Source organism: Gavialis gangeticus, unplaced genomic scaffold (assembly GCF_001723915.1).
Source record: "Gavialis gangeticus isolate Ggan-Ray unplaced genomic scaffold, GavGan_comp1, whole genome shotgun sequence".
Classification (NCBI taxonomy): Eukaryota; Metazoa; Chordata; order Crocodylia; family Gavialidae; genus Gavialis; species Gavialis gangeticus.
Window position 1 is genome coordinate 43,845,084 of NW_017728998.1, and position 21,866 is coordinate 43,866,949.

General features: G+C 43.0%; 1 protein-coding gene across 1 annotated transcript in view; it reads left to right on the forward strand.

Annotated features, from left to right (window-relative positions):
- The window catches only part of WDR59 (WD repeat domain 59), a 113,239-nt gene that overhangs the window by 77,713 nt on the left and 13,660 nt on the right, over positions 1–21,866 (forward strand). Inside the window, exons 17-21 of the mRNA XM_019505803.1 lie at positions 1,388–1,457; positions 4,844–4,997; positions 16,709–16,842; positions 18,340–18,421; positions 20,552–20,664. Coding sequence (XP_019361348.1) covers positions 1,388–1,457; positions 4,844–4,997; positions 16,709–16,842; positions 18,340–18,421; positions 20,552–20,664 — 553 coding nt within the window. The remainder of the gene's footprint in view (positions 1–1,387; positions 1,458–4,843; positions 4,998–16,708; positions 16,843–18,339; positions 18,422–20,551; positions 20,665–21,866) is intronic.

Here is a 21,866-nt window from a genome sequence, read left to right on the forward strand (position 1 = left end):
CGCGTGGCTCTTCTCTGGACTCTCTCAAGCTTCTCCACATTCTTTTTGAACTGTGGAGCCCAAAACTGGATGCAGTACTCCACCTACGGCCTCACCAAGGCTGAGTACAAGGGGGAAATGACATCCTGGGATTTGCTTGAGAAGCATCTATGGATGCAAGCCAGCATTTTGCTTGCTTTTCTAGCTGCAGCATCACATTGCAGGCTCATGTTCATCTTGTGGTCAATCATGACCCCCAAGTCTTTCTTCCATAGTGCTAGCCAGTGTAGCACTGCCGAGCCTATAAGGGTGCTGCAGGTTATGCCTCCCAAGGTGGAGAACCTTGCATTTTTCAGTGTTAAACACTATCAGGTTCTCATCCGCCCATTTGATGAGCCTGTCCAGGTCAGCCTGGATTGCCTGCCTGTCTCCAGGTGTGGATGCTTTGCCCCCAGAGTTTGGTGTTGTCGGCAAACTTGGCCAGTCTGCTTCTGACTCCAATGTCCACATCATTAGTGAAGATGTTGAACAATATGGGTCCAAGGACAGAGCCTTGGGGGGCCCCACTGGTCACAGGGCACCATGACTATTGACTTCCATCAATTGCTACCCTCTGGTACTGACCACAGAGCCAATTTCCCAGCCAGCGGATCATGGTGGATCCAAGGCCACAACTGGCCAGTTTTGCCAAGAGGTGATCATGGGATACCAGATCGAAGGCTTTTTTGAAGTCAAGATGTATGACATCAGTCCAGATGTATGCCAATCAATAGAATGGCCTCACGGGCTGAATCCGGCCTGCAAGTCACATTTTTGCCCACCCCTGCCCTGCACACTGACATGTCACCCTGAGCTGCAGAAGACTGTTAAAGAGTGCTAACAAAGGGGTTTTGAGCTTGTGACTTATCCATGTTACATTTTCATACAGCTTGCATATATCAGTTCTCAGTCAGTCATGTGCAGGGTGCTAGGAATAGGTCTCAAGTGGTTTTTGGCTGTTATCTTAAAGAGCTGAAAATCTCTGAACAGTCATAGTAGATTTTCTCTGTCTGTATTTATACTACCCTTATGTCTGTGGTAGCTGCTGTAATTCGCAAGTACCCAAAGATTTTCTCCCAACCCAACACCTTGGAGCCAGTTTTGAAAGTATGGATTTGACAGAAGTGGATTTATCTTGAGGAAACGGCATTAGGTGGTGGTGCTGGGTAATGCTGAGTGACAATAAGGGGACAGTGTGGTTGAAATAATGGGCAGGTACCCAGCCATATACCTCTTGTCAATACTTGTAAGGTTTGTGCCTTAAATCTACATGTTTCACTCTGAAAATTACCCCTTAAAGCAGCTGAAATTATGCACAGTCAGATCCTGTCTTCACTGAATTATAATTTGTGTGTTGTCTCACCTACAGGTTACCTAGTATATTTCACAAGACCCATGACAATGCACCGGGCAGTTTCTCCAACAGAGCCCACTCCCAGGTAAGCATGAAAAATAATGAAGTTGAGCTTATCTAATAATACCACTACCACCCTTACTTTAGTGCTAAAGGATTAGCAGGTGGTACGATGCTAGGTGCTAAGCTCAGACCAGGAACCCTCAGTAGGTCTCTTACCCTAGTGCTTCAGTCTCCTGAGTTGTAAGCACCACAGAGAAGCAGATTTCTTGTTTCTTCTGAGCTTTTCTTATATTCTGAAGATAAGAGCAGTGGCAGGTTAGTTTAGCTGTCAAGCCCCAAAGCATGACCAACCATTTGGCAAGTAGGAAGGCATGAGAATTACTGAAATCCATTGTCCTTATTTTGGTAAAGATATTTCCACCAACTGGACAAAAAGTTGGCAATGTCCCATGCACAGAGAACTTGAAGGATAAAACAGGTTCAGAAAGGCTGGTAATTCCTAAACAACATAGTATTGGAGACTTAGCAAGAAGCTAATTCAACACAGTGTAAAGATGAGATCTGCAGAAAACTGATGTAGTTACACAATATGCTTCTTAACAGCTTCAATATCAGAAGAGAAACATACTGTGAATGCAAAGAAGAGCAAGTTGCTAAGACGTGTACCAAGAAATAGCAAGAACTTGCACCCACTAAATTAGGAAAGCAGACAAAAAATTAGATGCAAATGGCAAGGAATGTTAAAGGCACTAAAGTGGTTCTGTAAATATGTCAGGCAGGAAAGAAAGACCAAGGAAACCATGGGTCCACTGTTCAATGAGCAATTTAATGCAAGGATGAGTAAAATATGCCCCATAGGTCAGATCCAGCCCGTCAATTGATTATAATCACTCTGCATGAGACCAAGTGCTACCCACACTTGACAACAGCACTGCTGAAGCCCTAGCCAGTGCTTACACTTCCCTGGCAGGACTGATCCCGCTGCTGCTGTAGCTGCCCACCACTCAGCTTCCCCCTACCTCTAGTGGCTCCTCCTGTCCCTGCTGTGCTGCTCCAGGCAGCAGGTAGTGCAAGGAAGCAGGGGTGGCCGTGGGGACACATGCCAGGCACCACATGCCCAGCCAGGCAGAGGGGAAGCTGTAGCTGGCAGCTCCTGCCCCACCACATAGGGCTTCAGCTCCTGGCTGCTTTCCACCCACTCCACCTCCCCAAAGCAATGAGCATTCACCTGTGAGCATGGGCTGGGGCAATGACATCAGTGGGTGTGAGGACAGGTGGGAACTGGTAGGGCTTGGTCTCATGCAGAGCACCACAGGAGCATCTGCAGGCCAGATAGAGGGGAGGGGGCAATGAACTGCACCTGCATTGCACTGCCCAGACAAGCTCTGCTGCATGCACCCTCTCCCTTCCTCGCCCCACCCCTGGCCAGCTCCTGGGACCTAGCATGTAGGCAGCCCTCCACACCCCCTCTTCCCAACACACACACAATATATGAGTAAGACTTTATTTTGAGCTATTATGCAATAACTTCTGTATACACTACTAAAAAAACCCCCATGAATCTGGACAAACATTTTATTTCAAATAAAATGTATTATAGTAGATGTTTGCTTTTTAGTGTGTGGTTTGTTTTTTATCTATAATTTGTTAAAATGATATCTTCTGTAAGATTTTGTGTGTAATTGCCCACCTCTGTGTTAATGAATGATGCAAGGAGGGCAGGCCTACTCAATAGCTACTTTCCAACAAAATATATTGTGACTAGACACAATTAGTATAGACAAAGAAGAGCTGTTGATCATAATAACTAAACAGCACATCAGATTTTTTTGAGAATGAATGAATGAATGAATGAATTCAAGGTGGCAGGACCTGACAAAATTCATGGCAGGATGGTAAAGGAACTGACTCAAGAAATCTTAATGCCACTAGCAATAATATTTGCGAAGTCATGGGTGACAGGTGAGTTCTCAGAAGACTAGAGCCAAGCCAACATAGTGCCCAGCTTTAAGAGGATAAAAAAGAGGAAGCAGGGAATTAGTAGATGAGTTTGCTTGATTTCAATGCCTGGGAAGTTATTGGAGCAAATATAAAACAATCTATTTGTATACACCTGGAGGAGGAAGGGGACATTACCAGGGATCCTGGGTTTCTCTAATAAAAAAAAAAATGCAACATTTTCTGATATTAAAAACAAAAAACCCCCCCAAAACCCTAATTTTTCTGTGATTTTTTTTTTTTTTAAACAAAACAGCACCATGTATGTATGTGTGTAAATACATGTAAAAACACACGTCCACTATATATATTTAATACACACATGCGTGCCCACTATATATCCAACTTTTTCTGATTTTAAAAAACAAACAAACAACAAAATCCACACTTTGGTGATTAAAATGAAATGCCACTATATAGTGTGTGTGTGTGTGTGTGTGTGTGTGTGTGTGTGCATGATATATATGCACACGTGTATGTATTTGTGTATATGCGTTCATGGAAAAATGTGGATTTTGGGGTGTTTGGGGTTTTTTATTATTTAAACCAGCAAATGTTGGATTTTTTTTTTTATCGGAGAAAACCAGGATTCCTGGAGCTCACTAGCAGTCAACACGAATTGACGACTTTGAGAGGGTAACTAGTTCAATGGGTGAAGAAAATAGAATAGGCATGATATGCTTGGATTTTTAGTAAGACTTGATACAATCCCACATGATAGTTTTAAAAGTAAACTGGAGAAATGTTGGCTAACTAGAATTACTATTGGGTAGGTGTATAACTGGTTGAAAAACCTCAAGCAAAGAGTAAGTATAAATGCATTAATGTGCGAGGCTAGCAGAAAGGCTCAAATGGGGTTCCACAGAGGTCTGCTGTTTTAACTTTTTTTTAAAAAATGACTTGAATGCAGTAATAAGGCACTTTCTGGTTTTTCTGACAATAGTACAACTCTGCTCAGCACTACTTAAGTCTTAGCTGGAGTACTTTATCCAGTTCTGGGCTCATCATCTTCTAAAAGTGATCAATGAAGACAATAGGGAGTTGAAAGGCAAGCTGTAGGAGGGTAGGCTGAGAGAGCAAGGCATGCTTAATTTGCAGAAAAGAAGGTTAAGAGACATGATAGCATTTTCAAATATTTGAAAAGCTGCCATAAATAAGAAAGGAAACAACCTGTCTCCTTGCCACAAAGGGCAAGACACTTAGCAGTGGGTTTAAAATGCAGCAAAGCGGATCTAGATGAAATCTGAAAAACTTCTTGATGATAAGAATAGTAGTTTAGTAGAGCAATGTGTCCAGGGAAGTTGTAGAATCTGCTTCATTGGAGAATTTCAAGCAGAGGCTGGAAAAGCATCATTTGGGATGGTTTAGGAACAGAGGATTGGACTAGACCCTTGGGTCCCTTCCAATCCGTTGATTCTGTGGGGCTTTTCTGTGTGTAAGGCTTTTAAAAGCTTGTTTCCTTGTTTCTAGATCTTTGTCTGCTTTATCAGCCTATCACAGTGGGCTGATCACACCAATGAAGATTCGTACAGAGACTCCAGGCAATCTGCGTTTGTACAGTGGGAGTCCCACTCGCAGCGAGAAAGAGCAGGTCTCCATCAGTTCTTTCTACTACAAGGAGAGGGTAAATATCATACCAAAATGCCTTTCTTAATAACTTGCCTTGAACAACCCACATTTCTTCTCCATAGCCTGTTAGCATCATTGCTTATGATAGAGAAGCTTCTTAATTGTGGCCTTATAAACAACTCTAAAGGAACACCCCCTTGGTTTAGCGTTTGAGTTATTTCTCTGTATCCCATCTGTTTTGACCCAGTTATTTTCATGTCCCTTTAACCTTACCATCAGAGTTTTTGTGTATGACTCCAACTCTCATTTCAGTAGATAAGTCTAATGCAGGTGCGTGTGCTGTTAAACACTGCTGTTGGAGGGAGTGCACAGAGCTGTTACCAATAGCTCTTGTGAAGGCTTCAGTTTCAGACTAAATACAAATCTAGGCAACACTAGAGTCCTCCTGAATGAGGTCTTCTGTAATAGGGTGGCATGTGCTTATTAGCTTTCCATGATGTACTCAAGTGCAAATTGGACCTTCCTCAGCTGCTGCTGGAGGAACTCTCCAAGGTCAAATGTCTCTGTTTCTAGCTGATGTTTCTGTTGCAGCAGCAACTAAATATCCCTATCAGGGTTTGGAGCCTTTTTTGTGCAACTATGTTTAAACCATGATAAGACAATCCCTACCCCAAAGAGCTGTCAGCCAAAGTACCTATATTTTAACTGCAGCATCTGCTAACATGGCAGTCACCTAGCCCTCATCTAGCAAGACTTTTGGGTATAGGGTTATATTTAGTTTTTAGTTCTTTTCCTCCTGGGTGAGTTAAGAGTGGGCAGGGAAAGCAAACCAATCTTCTTTGTATATTGCTGTACTGGAAGCTGAAAGAAATAGCTATGATTGACTAAGGCTGCATATAGTTCCAAAACAGTGTTTTGGTGGAGGACACAGGGGTTTGTTGTGTATACTATACATGTTACCTATCTTACAGCCTTTTTTAAAGATGAACTGACCTGCTCAGAACTGTGCTGGCTCATTGTCAAATGCCTTTAAAATTCCAGGATTTCTTTGTAAACTATCCAAAGCCTGGGTTCAGCTCTGGTGTTTTGGTTCCAGCAGCAGATGACTTCCCAGCCTTCTAAAGCAGGGCCCAGAGCTCATTGTTGTATGTTGCATTAGAGCCTGAGATTTCCTCAGCGTTGGTATGGGGAATTAGACTCCTGAACTCCTAGTCCTTGCAGGGCAGTTACAGAGGAACTGATGTTATCACTAATGGTGTGTGGGTTTTTTGGGGTCTGTTTTGGTTTTTGTGTTTAAACAATTTTTCCCTTATCAAGGGAATGTCAGTAACTATCCCATCAGTCCTGTCTCCTGCTCAGCTGGTACAAGGCAGTCAGCAGATTTGTCAGACATGCTGAGCCTTGATAAAACCTGTCACTTCTGCTCACATCTTGAGCTATTCCTGAATATAGACCCCAACACTCTGTCTTACAGAGTTGTTATCTTTGTTCTTACTCCATCCAAATTTCCTTTTGATGACCTCTAAAATGTTGCTGCCCAATATTAGTGTTGCAGCCTATTCAGTCTTCATAAGAGTTTATTTAAAGAACAACTTCTGTCCTCTGCCATGTGCTTGTCCCTGATGCACAACTCTTTAAGATGACAGGCATGTCTAAAAATATTAATGTAAGCATCTTAGTACAGTTTCATTTGACTTGCCTCCCATAGTGCATGTATCAGTGGTGACAAGGTTTTGTTGCGGGGTCAGACTCTACAGAATAAAGCATGTGTATGGGACCATGTCTTTTGGACTCCATTATTCCTTTATCTAAGCCTGGAGGCTTCTCTTGTCTGGTTACTCTACTCTAAAGTATAGCAAGTTGAGGTCCTGCCATCCAAATAGCACAAAGTTTTTGCAGCTGAAAGAGTAGAAACTATCTGTATCTCCAGGAAGCAGTGGCATAGTGAGAGGTTTTCTGACTTCTAAGAGTCTGATCTGACTTCCTTTATGTTGTATTAATACTAATGTTTTTGTCATTTTAATTTCCAAGATTTTAAAGTTAAAATTTGAATACTGTCAGCCCCTGGTTCTGGAGCTTTATTTTTCTGAATTAATGCAGTCATAAAATCCACTTCTGGTAGAAAACAAACATGTCAAGCTTAAGCCCAAAATTGAGTGTTACCAAAGATCAGCCAGGTGTTTTTAAACTCATCTGTTCTTCAGCCTTCACCACAGCACACTCTACCAAATTGCAAACAAAGAAATCTGTTCACTTCAGGTCAGATATAGCTTTTGTTAGTGTTACTGTAAGAGCAGCTGAACCACTGTTTCATAGTTTCAAAGCTGGTAGGGTCGGAAGGGACCTGAGCAGATCATCAAGTCCGACCCCCTGCCACAGCAGGAAAAAGTACTGGGGTTAAACGGCCCCAGCAAGGTGCTCGTCTAGCCTCCTCTTAAAGACCCCCCCAAGGTAGGAGCCTTTGCTTGGAAGTTGGTTCCAGATCATAGCTGCCCTGACTGAAGTAGTGCCTCCTGATTGTCTAGTCTGAATCTACCCTCTGCCAGCTTGTGACCATTATTCCTGGTCACTCCTGGATTTCCTGGAATCACTCACTCTGATTTTTCTGAGGTCTCCTTTAGAAATTCAAAAAAGGAAATGTGTTCTGAGCACTAATGTACACACCCCTCCAATCCACATTACCCCTATAAATATGACTTTGTAGAGCAGGGCTGTCCAGTTTCTGAGGGGCAGGCGCTACAGCTGGTGTGTGGCCCCTCTTTCCCCCACATTACCATGCCATGCTGCAGGGCAGGAGCATGAAGCGCAAGCTGGAGGAAAAGAAGGGAGGGGAAGCCTGGAAACTTTGGCAGGAGCAGAAGAGCAGTGGGGGGGAGTCCAAGGGCCACCAGTTGGACAATCCTGCTTTAGAGAATAATGGTCAAGAACAAGAAGGCTGTGTATCTAATGGTAGTCCCATTAGCCAGTAGGGTCCCAGAAATAATCTTGTCAGTGGAAAGTCAGTGTTCTGTCTTTCTGTTGTTTGTTTCTTGTCATGATAGCACCCACCATGATGGACTCCTGGTCCTGACTAAGGCACCTGAGTGCTATGCAGACATGCTGAAAGAGTGTTTGAAGAGCTTAAAGTGATTCTTTTGAGTCCAAATCTGTGGGGGGGGGGTTTTGCTTCAAAAAACCCTATGCTTTACGTATGCATTTGGAAAGTATTCAGTTTACCTTTTAAGGCTACTGGACACAAGCTGTTAAACACTTTTTCATGGTTTTGTTTTGACTGAAATGGCACAAGTCAGTGAACTTGGCACTGATCTAACTTGAATGCAGAAAGGAAGGCCAAATTATAGCTGTAGAGGGGAAATAAATCTTATTGCATTCCAGCTGCACCACCTCTTAGAACCTGCAGCAGTTGTATCTGAGGTAGGTCTGGGCTTTCTGAACTGGTATGGGGACCTCTTTTTCCACTTCAGCATTAAATAGGCCCCCCACCATCCCACTTAGAAGGTTATTGCAGAGCCTCATGCAGGTCACTTTCAACAAACTTCTAATATACTAGCCATTCTTTTCCTCTGTTTCTTCCCAGCACTCCTAATTTATTTCCCTTCCACAAACCAGCCCTGCTGAGCCCAAGAAAGACCACACTGAGAAGCTGGGGAATTTGGTAGTCTCCAAGGGGGACTGAATAGTTTAGCACATACAGCAGATAACATACAATTTCAGTTCTTCTTTTTTTTTTCTCAAAACATTCAGTTGCAATTCATTTAATTGGATCACTTGTTTGACTGAAAGTAAAATAGTCTTTTGAGCCTGTTCATGATACCCTAATATTTGGGATCTTAATATAAAAATGCAATAAACAGTTGTACCAAGTTGAAATCACTGAAGCTTTTACTGCAAGATGCTACAAACCTGAAGGAGGCCTGGGAAACAGGACAATTGTTCAACACTGAGCAGCTGAGTGGAGGGCATGCCATTGGATTCCCTCACTTGAAGTGTGCTGCAAAGAATGAGGCTGATGGCCAATAGCAGCACTACTACTCAACAGTGCACATCTTTGGTATGGTACAAACAGGGGAAGAACTTCATGGGCTTTCTGCAGCAATGGATTCATCACCCCTTTTTGTTCTGGAAAATCCTGTGGGCCACCTTCCCAATAACCTTCTCATTCTGTCTGCATGGACCGGTGGATCACTGGGGCATTGCACATAGGAAAATCTCCCCCTCAGCATCCATGCTTGTTCTTTACTTAGGCCTCCCAAGATCTGGCTCAGTGTTGTGGATGCCATAGCAGATATTAGTTAAAATAAATGCCACCTGATTAATCTAGGGCTCAGAACCTTGCTTCAAGCACCAAAAAAGGAAAACACTGTGATGAGAGCATGGGACTAGGGTTTGGGAAACCTTGGTTCTATCCTCAGCTTTGCCACTGACTCTCTGTAACTTTGGGCAAGTTGTTTCATTTTTGTGCCTGTTTTTATAATCCTTCTCTACTGTACATGGGAAGCTTAATTTAATTAATGCTTGTGAATGCTAAGGTTCTCCACAGGAGCTAATGAAGGGCACCCTGCAGTAACTCATGCTAACTTCAAATGGCTGATTTTAATAAGGTTATGTATGGAGGGAGTGGGGATGGGGAGTGGGGAAATTATTTTCTGGTAAGTCCCATTGGGGAACAAATTATGAGGAGCAATATCCCTTGCTCCATCCTTTTCAGGGCACTCTTTCATTTTTAGTTATTTATTCTTTTCTTTTTCTCTTAATTTTCTCGGTGTCTGTCTTTCCTTCTCCTGGGTATAACGTTTTCACACGCAGATGTCTCCTCGCTCTGCCCGGCGACGTTGGTCTATACAAGCAATTAACGACTTCCCGGTACTGTGTGCTGTGCTAATGTTCTCCTTAACTTAACCCTGTCTTCTGCCCAAAGGCCCAAGAATAACGCACCACTTGCCTGACTTTGAGTAACCAGAGTAACAGACTTTTTTTTTTTTAAACTAGTGCCAGGAAGGGTAGAGTAGATCAGAGATGGGGGAGATGCACTCTGCGCTGTACCTAAAAGGTTCCATGCAAGGGACAGGACCCCACAGTAAAGTTGCATATATTCAAATTCTAGGTCTCCAGAGTATAAGCATGGCTTTATCCCACCTGGCCTATTGATTAAGAAAAGGGGGTTGAGTGAGGGCTAAGACTAAGGACATCATAGAATAGGGTAACTTCCACAGAGTAGAGGAAGCAATTAGGAAGGCTAAGGACAGGGTAGAAAAGTTTTTAATGGATTGATCAATCTACACAGTTGAGGAGTTTGAAGTAATACCTATGCACCTTCTTTCATGTTGGGTATGAATAACACTGTTTCCTGGGATCTCCTGTTGTATGTCTGTGCAGTTACTGTAGTTCATTCCAAGGACGGGCCAGCGAGGCTGTGTGCTTTCACTGGCCAAGGAGCAGGCAAAGGACAAGCAATGCAGCTTGGAAGGGTGACCTGTATGAAGGACATTCAAATCCCAGGGCACTCAGTCCAATGAGAGAGTTAATGTACAGCCATAGGTATGTTACTGTGAAGCACGGAGATTAAAAAGAGAAAAGCGAGACCAGACTAATTTAAAGTAGCAAAGCACTTGGATTGTACAGAATTATCTGTAAACTGTGGAAGAACAGTTCATTCTAAATTGAAAATGATCCTAGAGAAGTCTTCTGTCTCATTAAAATCAACTGGTTTTTTTCATATGCCGCAAAGGACTGCATTACAGCAAGTAATACATACCATACACCAAGGCTGTATGCTGAGTCTTCCTCCCTGTTTTGCAGTTTTTGCACAGCTCTGAGTTTACCATGCTGCATCTTGTCTGGCATCAAACCACACTTGCTGCTGGTATCAGTTCCTGCAAAACTTACTTCAGCAAACTTCTGTTCATCCAACCCACATCTCCTAAATTTTACCTTTCTTCACCTGGTTGTCGTGATATCTGGTGTCAGCCCAAATTTGTCACTACCAAAATATTACCTCCTCTTTAGTCCTGTATGAGGCAGAGATAACGCATAGCAGTCTTCTGTAACATTTCAGTACAAAGCCAGAGGCCTTCTTAACATCCTGTTTCCTTATCTATGCTAGTCCCTGATTTTAATTAAGTAGAGTGCACTCCAGCAATATCTTTAAAAAGGCACTAGGGACAACTTTGTGGAAACGCTTCTCGCTGTGCAGCAATCTGAATATCGGTGCATGAAGGAGTTGGAGAATAATATAGTTAATGTCATAAAGACATTAAATAAATCAGTATTCTCAACTGGAACATACTGTTCAGTTCTGGTCAGTCTGCCTCAAGGAAATACAGCACAAATAGAAGGATTCGGGATACTGACAGCTAAAATATATATAGCTGGGGGGGGAAATTCCATGTAAAAAGAAGCAGAAAACATGGAACTGTCCAGATTTAAAGGGAGAATAATGAAGGGGCCTGAGAAAGTTACAAAACCATGAGTTTGGGGGGTGGGGAAAAGGTACTGCTACTTGTTTGTTTTCATATGATCATAAAAAAGTAGGACTAGAAGGAACCTCTGGAGGTCATCCAGTCCAACCCCCTGTTTGAGGCAGGAACATCCCAATCTAAACGATCTCATGCAAGTCCTTATCTAACCTACTCCTAGAACTCCTTAAACAACAAACAACCCTGTCACAAGTACAAGACATATTGCCCAAAGATAGCAAAAGCCACCCTAGCCTGCAACAGGTAAAGCAGAGGGAGGAGGACTGTCAGTGCCTTGCTGCCGCAAGGGGTAAACACACTTGAGTTTCAAGATCATAATAAGGAACAGGAAAACACCTGGTTGAGCAGAGTGAACCAATGGGAAAACCAAATCAAAGGTGTAATTTTATGCACTGCATAATTAGCATTCTCACTACTAGATATTGAGACCAAGGCCCAGATACACAAAGGTATTGTGTGCTAAACTCCCATCAATCTGTGCATTAGGTACCTAAAGTACTTTGGGGGGGAGTCTAGGACCAAAAGCTTTGTAAGAGTCAAAGAAGACTTAAATGCTTATTTAGGTAATTAAACTAATGAGGAGTTTGCTTAGAAACCCTCAGGCTTCATGACATGAGCTGCTACTAATTGACAGGAGCTATGAGGTTCTCCAATAAGCAAGTTATTCCATAATTGCCCATGTGGGATTCCTTGCTCCTTCCTTAGAAGCAGCTGGTACTGGCGCCTGTGGGAAACATTTTAAATAGCAAGTAGGGGTTTTTGTTTTTGGGTTGTTTTTTGTTGGGGGGGGGGGTTGGTCGTTTAAGAGAAACTTGTTTAAAAACTCCTTGCTGCATTGTCAGGTCAGGTTTGTTTTACACACTTGTAATGGGAGTTAATCGCTGCAGTTCTTTCTTTATAGCAAGAAAGAACACATCAGCTAACATCCGATTTCCCCGCTGTTAACTTCATTAGAAGTAGCTTTGACCTAAAGTTAAATTTTCATTTTTAAATGAAGTCCCACCAAAATCAAGTGCAGCTTATTCCTTGTTGTTTAAGTCTGCATTCCTGGTTTTGTACCCCTCAGCTCCATTACAAATGATTTAAATCCTAAATCCCCAAATCTCTCCCACAACCCTATGAAAAAGGCTCTATGAAGATCATGATGCCACCTAAAAAGCTTATCTATTGACAGGATGTACGTTCAGCTGTTGTGAGGACCCATTCCAACCAGGCTGAGCATGTGGTGTTTTGTATCCTGCTCTATTGATTATGCACTGATGGAGGTGGTTGCTGCAAAGCAGTCGGTGGATTATTCTTGGGCTGTCTGTTTCTACATAACCCATTTACTGCCATCATTATCACCTCAGATTGCAACAAATTACACCCTTGAGCTTGATGGTGTAGGTGCAGGTTGACTGTTTTAGTCATTATTTGGTGCTATTCCTTGCTGCCACTTTCCACCCTGTGATTGTCATAAATAATCTTGTTTCTGTTCTGATGCCCAAATAAGGTGTTAAGCCTCAATTTGCTTTCAGTGTGGCTATTTTCTTTGTCTCCTGGCTCTCTTCTCAGGCTCCTTCAAGCAGCTGGGTAGAGGCAGTTTCTACTGGTTTAGATTGGAAAAAACAGAGCTAGAAATGTCAGGACATTGAGAGACCTAAATTTTCCACCTTCAGCTTGAATGAAGCTAGTTTAGTCTGGGATTATTTCCAGGTTTTAGCTTAACTTCTTACATTCCCTGCCTCTTTATATCTGAGGCACCATTGACAAGTCTGTTGTATACCAAGGGTTGAATCAATCTATGCAAGAGTGCCCCCTTGCCATTCCCCACCAAAAAAGCATATGCTCTATTCCTCCCTAGTGCTATGGACCTGAGTAGAGTCTTAAAGATTCTCCCTGGAAAATAGTTTGAGCAAAAGGAGAGTAGAATCTCATATGTCCTTTTTTTTTTTTCCAAATCCATATGAAACAACAGATCTAAATGTGGGAATCTATCCCAGGTGAAAAAGTTCTTCACTAAACATACTCAAAATTGGCCCAGCCAAGTTTCCAGCAATTTGCTAGAAAATGTTAGGACCAGTGTGGACCAGCACCTTCTAAGACCCCAGTACCCTTGCTTCTGTGCTTCCATGCCAAAACTGACATCTCCTCCTCCTCCTTGCATCATTAACTTTCTTTCCAGGCACTTACTGAAATTAGCTAACTAAGGCAAACCAATGAGACTTTCCCTTTTGTCTGTACCAGTGATTCTCATCCAGGGTGCTGTGGCACCCTGGCATGCCTTAAGATCCTTTCAAGGCTGCTGCAGGGTACCATGCAATGTTAACATAGTTAAGCATACAAACATGATTCACAAGATAAACCCCACAGATTTCAAATAGGAATCCACAGTGTTAGAAATTCTGACCTGTGGTGGTCATCTCGAGTTCTTTGCAACAGAAGAATTGTTCTGTTTTTCTGTAGTAAAAAAAAATGAATGAGAACTTAAAAGCTGGCATTTTCCAAGGGGTGCCTTGAGCCTAATGAGGTTGAGAACCACTGGTCCGTACCATGAACATGTGAGTATGTGGTTCTCCACTGGGATGGGCTTCATAAAAAGTAGCTGTAATAGGAACTGCCCTACAGCAAGTGGCGCTTTTTCTAACGACCAGGTCACTGAGTCTTACTAGTGCAGCTGTGGCAGTGAAGAATTCTGGTCCCAATTATGCTGTTAGGTAGAGAGCACTAGTGCAGGGAAAGTGAGAAGACTTTATTTGTGAGTTCAAGTTCTTAAGGGCTCTTGAATAGTTCATTTCTTCTTTATTTCATTTGGTGACATATTAATGCCTAGTGGTGCAAACAGTTCATTCGTGGAACTTTGCTTTCCATTGTCACCATCATCATCATCATCATCATTAGAAATAAATGCCTGATACATTTTGTGGAAAATGTGTCTTGTCCATGTTCTGAGTCTTCAAATGCCTGTCAGGAGGCTGTCTGATTTAGCCCTAACAAAAAACAGCAAGAGTTCAAATCTGCCCTCTGTAAGAGAGTGGTAGTGTGTATATTTTAAGGGAACCTGGGAATACTCTCCATCTGTTTGAGTGCAGATGAGACCAAATCCTGTCCTATGTTAGCCAGTAGAGAGTATGTTACTTTCTGTAGTATTTCACAGTAGGGGTGTGCAAAACGGGCCATATTAGATTTGGATTCGGCCTGAGTTGGGGACAGTGATTCGATTCGCTGGTTCGGATCACTGCCCCCCCGATTCAATTCGGTCGAATCTGAAGATTCAGTGCTGATTTGGAGAATCAGCAATTTGGCCATAGACACAGCTTTATGTGGGTTTTTTTTGTTGTTGTTGTTTTTTTTCCCCATATAGCTTGAGGTACCAGGTGTAGTTCGTGAACACTGTGATGCTGGGGCAGATGGAGCGTCCCACAGGAGCTGGGGGGAGGCTACATGCTTGGTGGCAAACCCAGAAGTGGACCAGAAGTACTTCCAGTCCACTTCTGGGTTCACCAGGGAGTGCGCATGGGTCCCCCCGCATCCCTCCCAGCTCAGTGATCGGCCATGAGGGGACCCCAGGTGCCCCCCCTCCCCCCCCCGACCCAGGAGGCATCAGTCACTGAGCTGGGGGAGTGTGGGGAGGGGCCCCAGCGCGCTCCCTAGCAAACCTGGAAGTGAACCGGAAGTGCTTCTGGTTCACTTCCGGTCCTACTGCCGAGCGTGCTGGGAGCCCTGCGCTCCTGTGGGACGCTCCACCGGCCCCAGCATCGCAGCACTCACGAGCTGCACCTGGTACCTTGAGATAGACACAGCTTTAAATGTTTTTTCTACCTATTTCCAAATCAATTCAGAGGGTTCTGCTTTGATTCGGAGAAATTAAAGGGTCTCCTGATTGGATTTGGATTTGGAGATTTGGCCACCGAATCTCTGCCAAATCTGATCGGGGATTTATCACGGCCCTTTTTCACAGGTCAAAAGCTCTGTTGGCATTCCCCACTGAAATCATTGGTGTCATACCTGCTGAGATTATGGCTCCACTTCTTTAAAGTTGGGTACAAACTTCTTTTCGTTTTATAACACAAATGGAAAGACCTGACAGTACCACTGACAGTATTGGTAGGGAGAACAGAGTGGGGAAGCCTGCAGGTTTTTCAGAAACCGCTTGCCAGTTTACTTTTTAGTAGCATGCTGTAGTGCATACCACCTCTGTCTCCCCTCTCCATACATGTTAACAAATAATGTTGATACTTATCTAGATATCCTCAAGAAAGATCCAAGCCTGCTCCCAATGAAGTTGTGTGAGTTTTCTGTTGACTCCAATAAGAGCAGGGCTCAGCCCATCCTGTGTGTGTTGATTAGTCTCAGAGAGCAACTGTGAAGGAACTCCCAGGATGAGGGGGAGGCTTCTCTGTCTGAGTAGATGCTGGCCCATCCCTGACAGCATAATCCTGTTCAGAGTTAGAAATTAAAATGTATATTTTTAGGTGTAAAGAAAGCTATTTAACATCCTAAGTTCTGCCCTGATGGACTGAGATTTGCACATATGAGACTGAGTGGAATTGGGTCCAGGTTAGACAGATTACCAGAAGTGCCCAGTGCTTATGGCCATTGACATAAAGGCTCAGCACATCTGACCATAATGCAACAAGGATACAAGCAAACAAACTAGAAGTGGGATTTTTCAACAGAAGTCTTGCTGACAGTTAGTAGGGCATGTGATCTGAGGTGCTTTTTGAAAACCTCACCTTAAATGTCTTTAAAAATATCTGAAATCCCTTCTTCATATCCCTGCTAAAACCATTGTTGAGGCCTTTGGAGCTCTGTTTTGCCTGTAATATCTAAAGCAATGCAGACCTGGCCAAAAGAGAAAGTATGGACATGTCAGACTCTCTGGCACTCGAGTCTGCGGTTAGTAGCAAATGGGGACCTCCTCCCACAACCAGGGTTCCTACTGAAGCCAATGGTGGTCCTTTGTGCAGAGGGTTCCTTGGACTGGACCCATACCCATTACAAAGAAACGAATGGTCCTTCTGCCAAACCTTCTGTGGGTTGTACTGGCTTTCTAGACACCAGATGCTTGCAGATTCCCTTCTAGGTGAGTTTGACCTTGAGCTTGCTGCCTTGACTTGCTATTTACTTCCTACAGATGGAGGTCATTGTTCTCCTGGGCATATGATTAAAATTTTTGTGGGGAACACAGAGCCTTCTGAAAGGCAGGCTTGGGTGCTGCTTGTGTTTATTCCTGAAGCTAATACATCATTCCTTATCCCAGTGTAGCTCCTGTCCTCCTCCCCAGTGACATGTTACCATCTATCTGCAGAAATCAAGGAGATGGAAAAGCAAACGAGAAGGGACAGATGCCAACAACCGACCCATCAAAGCTGCTGGGAAAGTCATCATCCAGGACATCTCTTGTCTGCTTCCTGTGCATAAATCGCTAGGAGAGCTATACATGTGAGTAGGCAGGCTAAAAAGCTGTGCTTCTAGTCATAAACTCAGGTAGCCCTCATTGTGACTACTGCATTCTGCAGTTTTGAAATCAGTCTTCATCTTGTTCTATTTAAGGTTTTGAGCACCTCATCCTCCCTTCTTTACTTCTACCTTGTATATTCCTGTGGTATTCCTGTCTGTCCAGGAGTGTTGACTTGCTTTCTACAAATTTCTGGAAGTGAAATGTCATCAAACAAATAGCTGGCAAAATAATTGGCGCTTAGGTCTAAATACCAGTTCTAACCATAATTGCTGAAGATTTTGTATGTGGCCACTACAGAATTTCATCATTTGAAATAAAAATAATCAGTATGGACAGTTTTCACAACATCCTTTTAGCTTCTTTATGATGAAGGAACAAATCCAGAAATCTCAACAAGTATGCAGACTCATGAAAGCTCTGAAGAGTTGTTTTTGGCTTGTGTGTATTTGTTGACATCAAAAATCTCAGGGCTGCCTGATTTTGTTGAAGACCTTACATTGTTGTCCATGTATTTGTATTGTGAACATTCTCACTTTAACCAAAAAGGTGAAGGAGTTAAATTTTTAGCAAGCATGGTATTTCCCCAAAGTGTTAATTAGTCATTGAAGTACAAAAGTAAATAAATGGATTAGAAACTTGTTGCTCAGCTTTCACTTTCTTGCCTCTGGTAATACTGTCATTACACTGCCTTTTATTCGTACATAATTTTTCAGTCTGGACAGGTCATGTCTAATGTCTGATTGATTGATTGATTGATTTTAATGTGTCTCTGTCTGGAAAACCACAAGTCTTATCTTTTCCTTCTTAGCCATCATAAAGAACCTAAAAAAAAATGGAATAGGCCTACTTTTCTTTCTCCTCTGCAGATCCTCTTTAAAAGACCTGCAAGAATTTTCTTCTGTGAGGCTACCTAGGTGACCTGCTTTCTGTTCCATTTGCTTGTTCATTTGTGATATCTTGGCTGTCTTTCTTCCTAGTACTCCTCAACAGGAATAGCACAGTAGATAGAAACTCTTGGACATGTAAGAGAGCTGCTAACTGTTTCAGTGAGTAGGGAAGCAGCCTAATATTCTTCAAGTATCTTCATACCTTTTCAATAACCCCTCAGTGATGCAGAGAGCCTAGTCATAGTGACAGGGCCTCCTGCCCAGGAACACACTGAATGCCAGCCTGCTTCTGTGCTGCTTAGCAACAGCTTTACTGCTTTGGAGATGCTCCCCCCGCCCCCCAACTCTATAGTTGATTACCAAACTTTAGAGAAGCTGCTCAGGAAACTGAATGGTAAAATCATTTAACTGATCAGCATCAAATCTTAGCATGTTGACATACTGGTGACATAATGACAGAAGGGGAATGTGCTGATCAATCTGACTTTGCAGTGAAACTAGGAAATTCTGTCCAGATTGTGAGCAGTAGCCAGCCCTGGCATTGTATGTACCATGTTGATAAGAGCTGAACTCTCTCTCCTTCCTTTTCAGACTGAATGTGAATAACATTCAGGAGACCTGCCAGAAGAATGCAGCCTCAGCCCTAGCAATTGGACGTAGGGATCTTGTACAGGTATTGTGTTTGCCCTTTGTCTAGGGCAGTAGTTCTCAACCTTTTTCAGATTCAAGGTATCCTTCCATAACTCTTCTGATTTTTAGCATCATCCCAGATGAGAACCACCATTAACAAAATAACTGGTGTAACAAGTCATTTCTGTGTCCTGGGCATAGAGGGGGATGGGGAGAGAGTTGTGTTGAGAGCAGGAGAAGAGTTGAAGGGTCAAGCAGAGCCATACCTGTCATAGTTTGTCACAAAACTATATGAAAACAGAAATGTTGAGTTCTGAGAAGACCTGTGTTCTTTTAATGCATGCACACTAGCATAAACATTTCCTGATTCACATTAAATGTAAGAAGGATTAAACAGCATGTCAAAAGAAAAGCTAACTGGAAGGATTTTATCATATCTTGTCTATGTTTATGCTATTTTCCCATAATGTTCTCCAATGTCTAAACCTATCCACTCCACCCTGTACTGCAGCATTACAGGAGTGTCTTGCTCCACATTTTAGGCTTGAAGACCTGAGCACAGATTAACAGGAATTCCCCTTCTCCATATGAAACCTGCTGTATAACAATACAGGAATTGTTGTCCTACTTTCTCATTTTCCTCTCATTGTCTCTGCTTCTCAGCTTAGGCCTGTCTTTCTTTATTTTTCTTCCTTTTCCAGGCTTCCAGCTTTAAAGTGAGTTGCTTTTCATTTTCCTGCCTTTCTTTTTCTTTGTGTATTGAGCATTCTCTCTTCCCATCAGCAGTTGTCTTTGTTTTTAGATCTCACTGTCCTTCCAAAACCAGACTTCCTAATCCCTTTCCTTGTCAGCAATTCCCACTTGCTTTGAATACTATGTTATGTTCTTATCACTCCATCTCAAAAAGATAAAGCAGAAAACTTAGCTGTCAGTTTAACCTAAACCAAGAACGATTGTTTTTGGGGAAAAAGAGACAGAAAGGACTGGGACTGTCTAGTTTAGAGAAATTTGAGAGGATACAGTTAGCCCCCTCTCCCCAACTGCTTAGAAGTCAAAAAGCTCTAGATTAAGCCACTGAGTCCAAAGTCTTACTGAGCCTTAAGGCCCATGTGTATGGTGTGGTTAAAAAGCATGCCCAGTTTCTATGGCCTACAATTCACAAGGGAAGAACATGGATAGCGTCACATGCAACTGCTTTTGACTCCCTAGTTTTAACAATGAGCTATCCATGTACCATCAAGGGCAGTACTTGGTATGAGTCCAGAAGTGAGACTTCAAACCCATGTCTTCTGGTGCCATAACAGGACACTTAACTGCTTTGCTATAATGTGCCAGTAAGCTGTTAAGTAGGAAGGTTCATATTCTATGTTTTAGTGGATGTTTTCTGTCTATATAAATGACAAATCCTATTGTGAAACAGATTAAGGATTTAGACCTGGGACATGTGGTGGCAGCATGTTCCACAAGATATTACATTTTTATACAAATCATATCTCAAGTGATCAGTGTGAAATATTATTTGACAGCTCTTGTTTTTTCATTACAACAGAGCATCAATAGGGTCATCCAATTTGCTACACAGGGGTCTAATCTTCACCCTCTTTTCTCTAGCCATGGGCTCCCTGCTGCATCACACCAGGTGGGCGCCCCAACACCATGAACTGCACTGCACCATGCCTCACCTCCCCTAGTATAGGGCCAGAAAGTAGAAGCTGTAGGAGGGACAGGGAACCCAGAGACTCCCTCTGCTACTGCAGCTGGAAGAATTGAGGGGAGCGGTGGCTTGATGGGAGCCAGGGGCCATGAATTAATCCCTCATGGGCCCCGTGCAGCCCATGGGCCATCAGTTGGACATCCCTGAACTAGATGGACTCCAAATCTGATCCAGTTTGGCAGTTTCTACACTGGTAACTGTGTGCTGGGAAGAGCATGGGACTCCTTCCACAATCGTTAGCCTTGCTTTCTTTCAGCCAAGATGCAATTGGTTGGGTGATATGTCTGACTAATCTATTGTTGTGAGACGCAAGTCCCAAGCCATAGTGGCTTAACCTGTTCCTATCTTTAGTAAATCTGTTGTACCTGTTAAGAAAACAGGCAGCATGGGTTCAGAGCCATCAGCGCTGGATTATTTTTGTTTCTAACTGTATTTTGATCTGTTTCTTCTGTCTCATAGGTTTGGTCTCTGGCTACAGTAGCCACCGATCTTCGTCTTGGGCCAAAACCTGACCCAGATTTGGAGATGCCCTGGGCCCAACATCCATTTGGACGTCAGCTGCTGGAGTCTCTGTAGGTTTCTGAAATGCAAAACAAAGAAAGGGTAGTGTCTGAAGGCACAGCCTTTTGTAGCTATAAGCAGCACTATGTTGTTTCAGGCTTAGATATGAGGAGCCTTTTGAGAATTCCAGTGGCTTTAAAAAAGGAGATTTATGAGCCCATGGCTTCATCTCAGTACTGAGATATACCTTTTTAATACAAAGAAGGGAAACTTTAAATCTACTTACTGCAATTAGGAGGCAGCTACTGGGTTCTTGCCAAGTTTCCACTTGCCCCTTGGTTGAGTTAAGGGTAGCTTCTGCTGCTGTGATAAGATTGTATGGTTCAAGATATGGGTGCAGCAAGAACTCTCTATTCATTGGCACTGAGATGACACAATACAGTAATAACTGTTTTGCTGCTTCCCTCATTACCTTCCCAACTGAGTACCTTGGTTTGGTTGCAGAATGAATTCATAATCAAATTAACTGCTGCTCCAAGTCATTGCTGTCTACAGTTATCCATAAATTTTTCATTTGGTCCCCTCCATTCATGGCCTGATTCACTCTGCTACCTTTTACAACATGAACCTGATGATGATCAAAATTTTTTCAGGCAGAGGGTTGGGAGCTGATTGTAACCTCTTCCAAAGCTTAGAATTGTATAATGTGTTTTTGCTTACTGATCTGGCAGAGTTTGCTACTTGAACTCTTGGTATCTGCCCTTGATCTTTCTTGGTGGGAGGCAGGTGTCAGAAAGGGGCACCGTCTATTCCTGTATCATTCTTAAACCAGTACCATCTTTACAGCAGTGCCTTTTTGGGTGGTTTTGCAATCCAGAACTCATTACCTGGGCCTAGGCAATGAAGGGAAGGAAAGGGTGAGGACCCTTATACACCTTAACTCAGAATTCTTCCTCATCCCTAATAAGACGCCTGCTGCTCTACCACTTTTCTTTAGCAGGAAGGTGGAGAACGCTTTGCTGATGCTGCTTCTCTGTTGGCTGGGAAAACTTCTTGCTGTTTAGACCATAGTAATGCCTGTAGATACTAGTTAGATCAGTGGTCTCCAACTTTTTTAAGTCGGAGATCACCTTTGGAATTTAAAAGGAACCCAAGATCTACCCCTCTCCCCACACTGCCCTGCAGGTAAGTCTGTGGGGAGAGAAGGGGTAGCTTTCCTCCCATCCACTCCAAACTTCCCTACAAACAAAATCACTTTAGAAATAAAACTTTT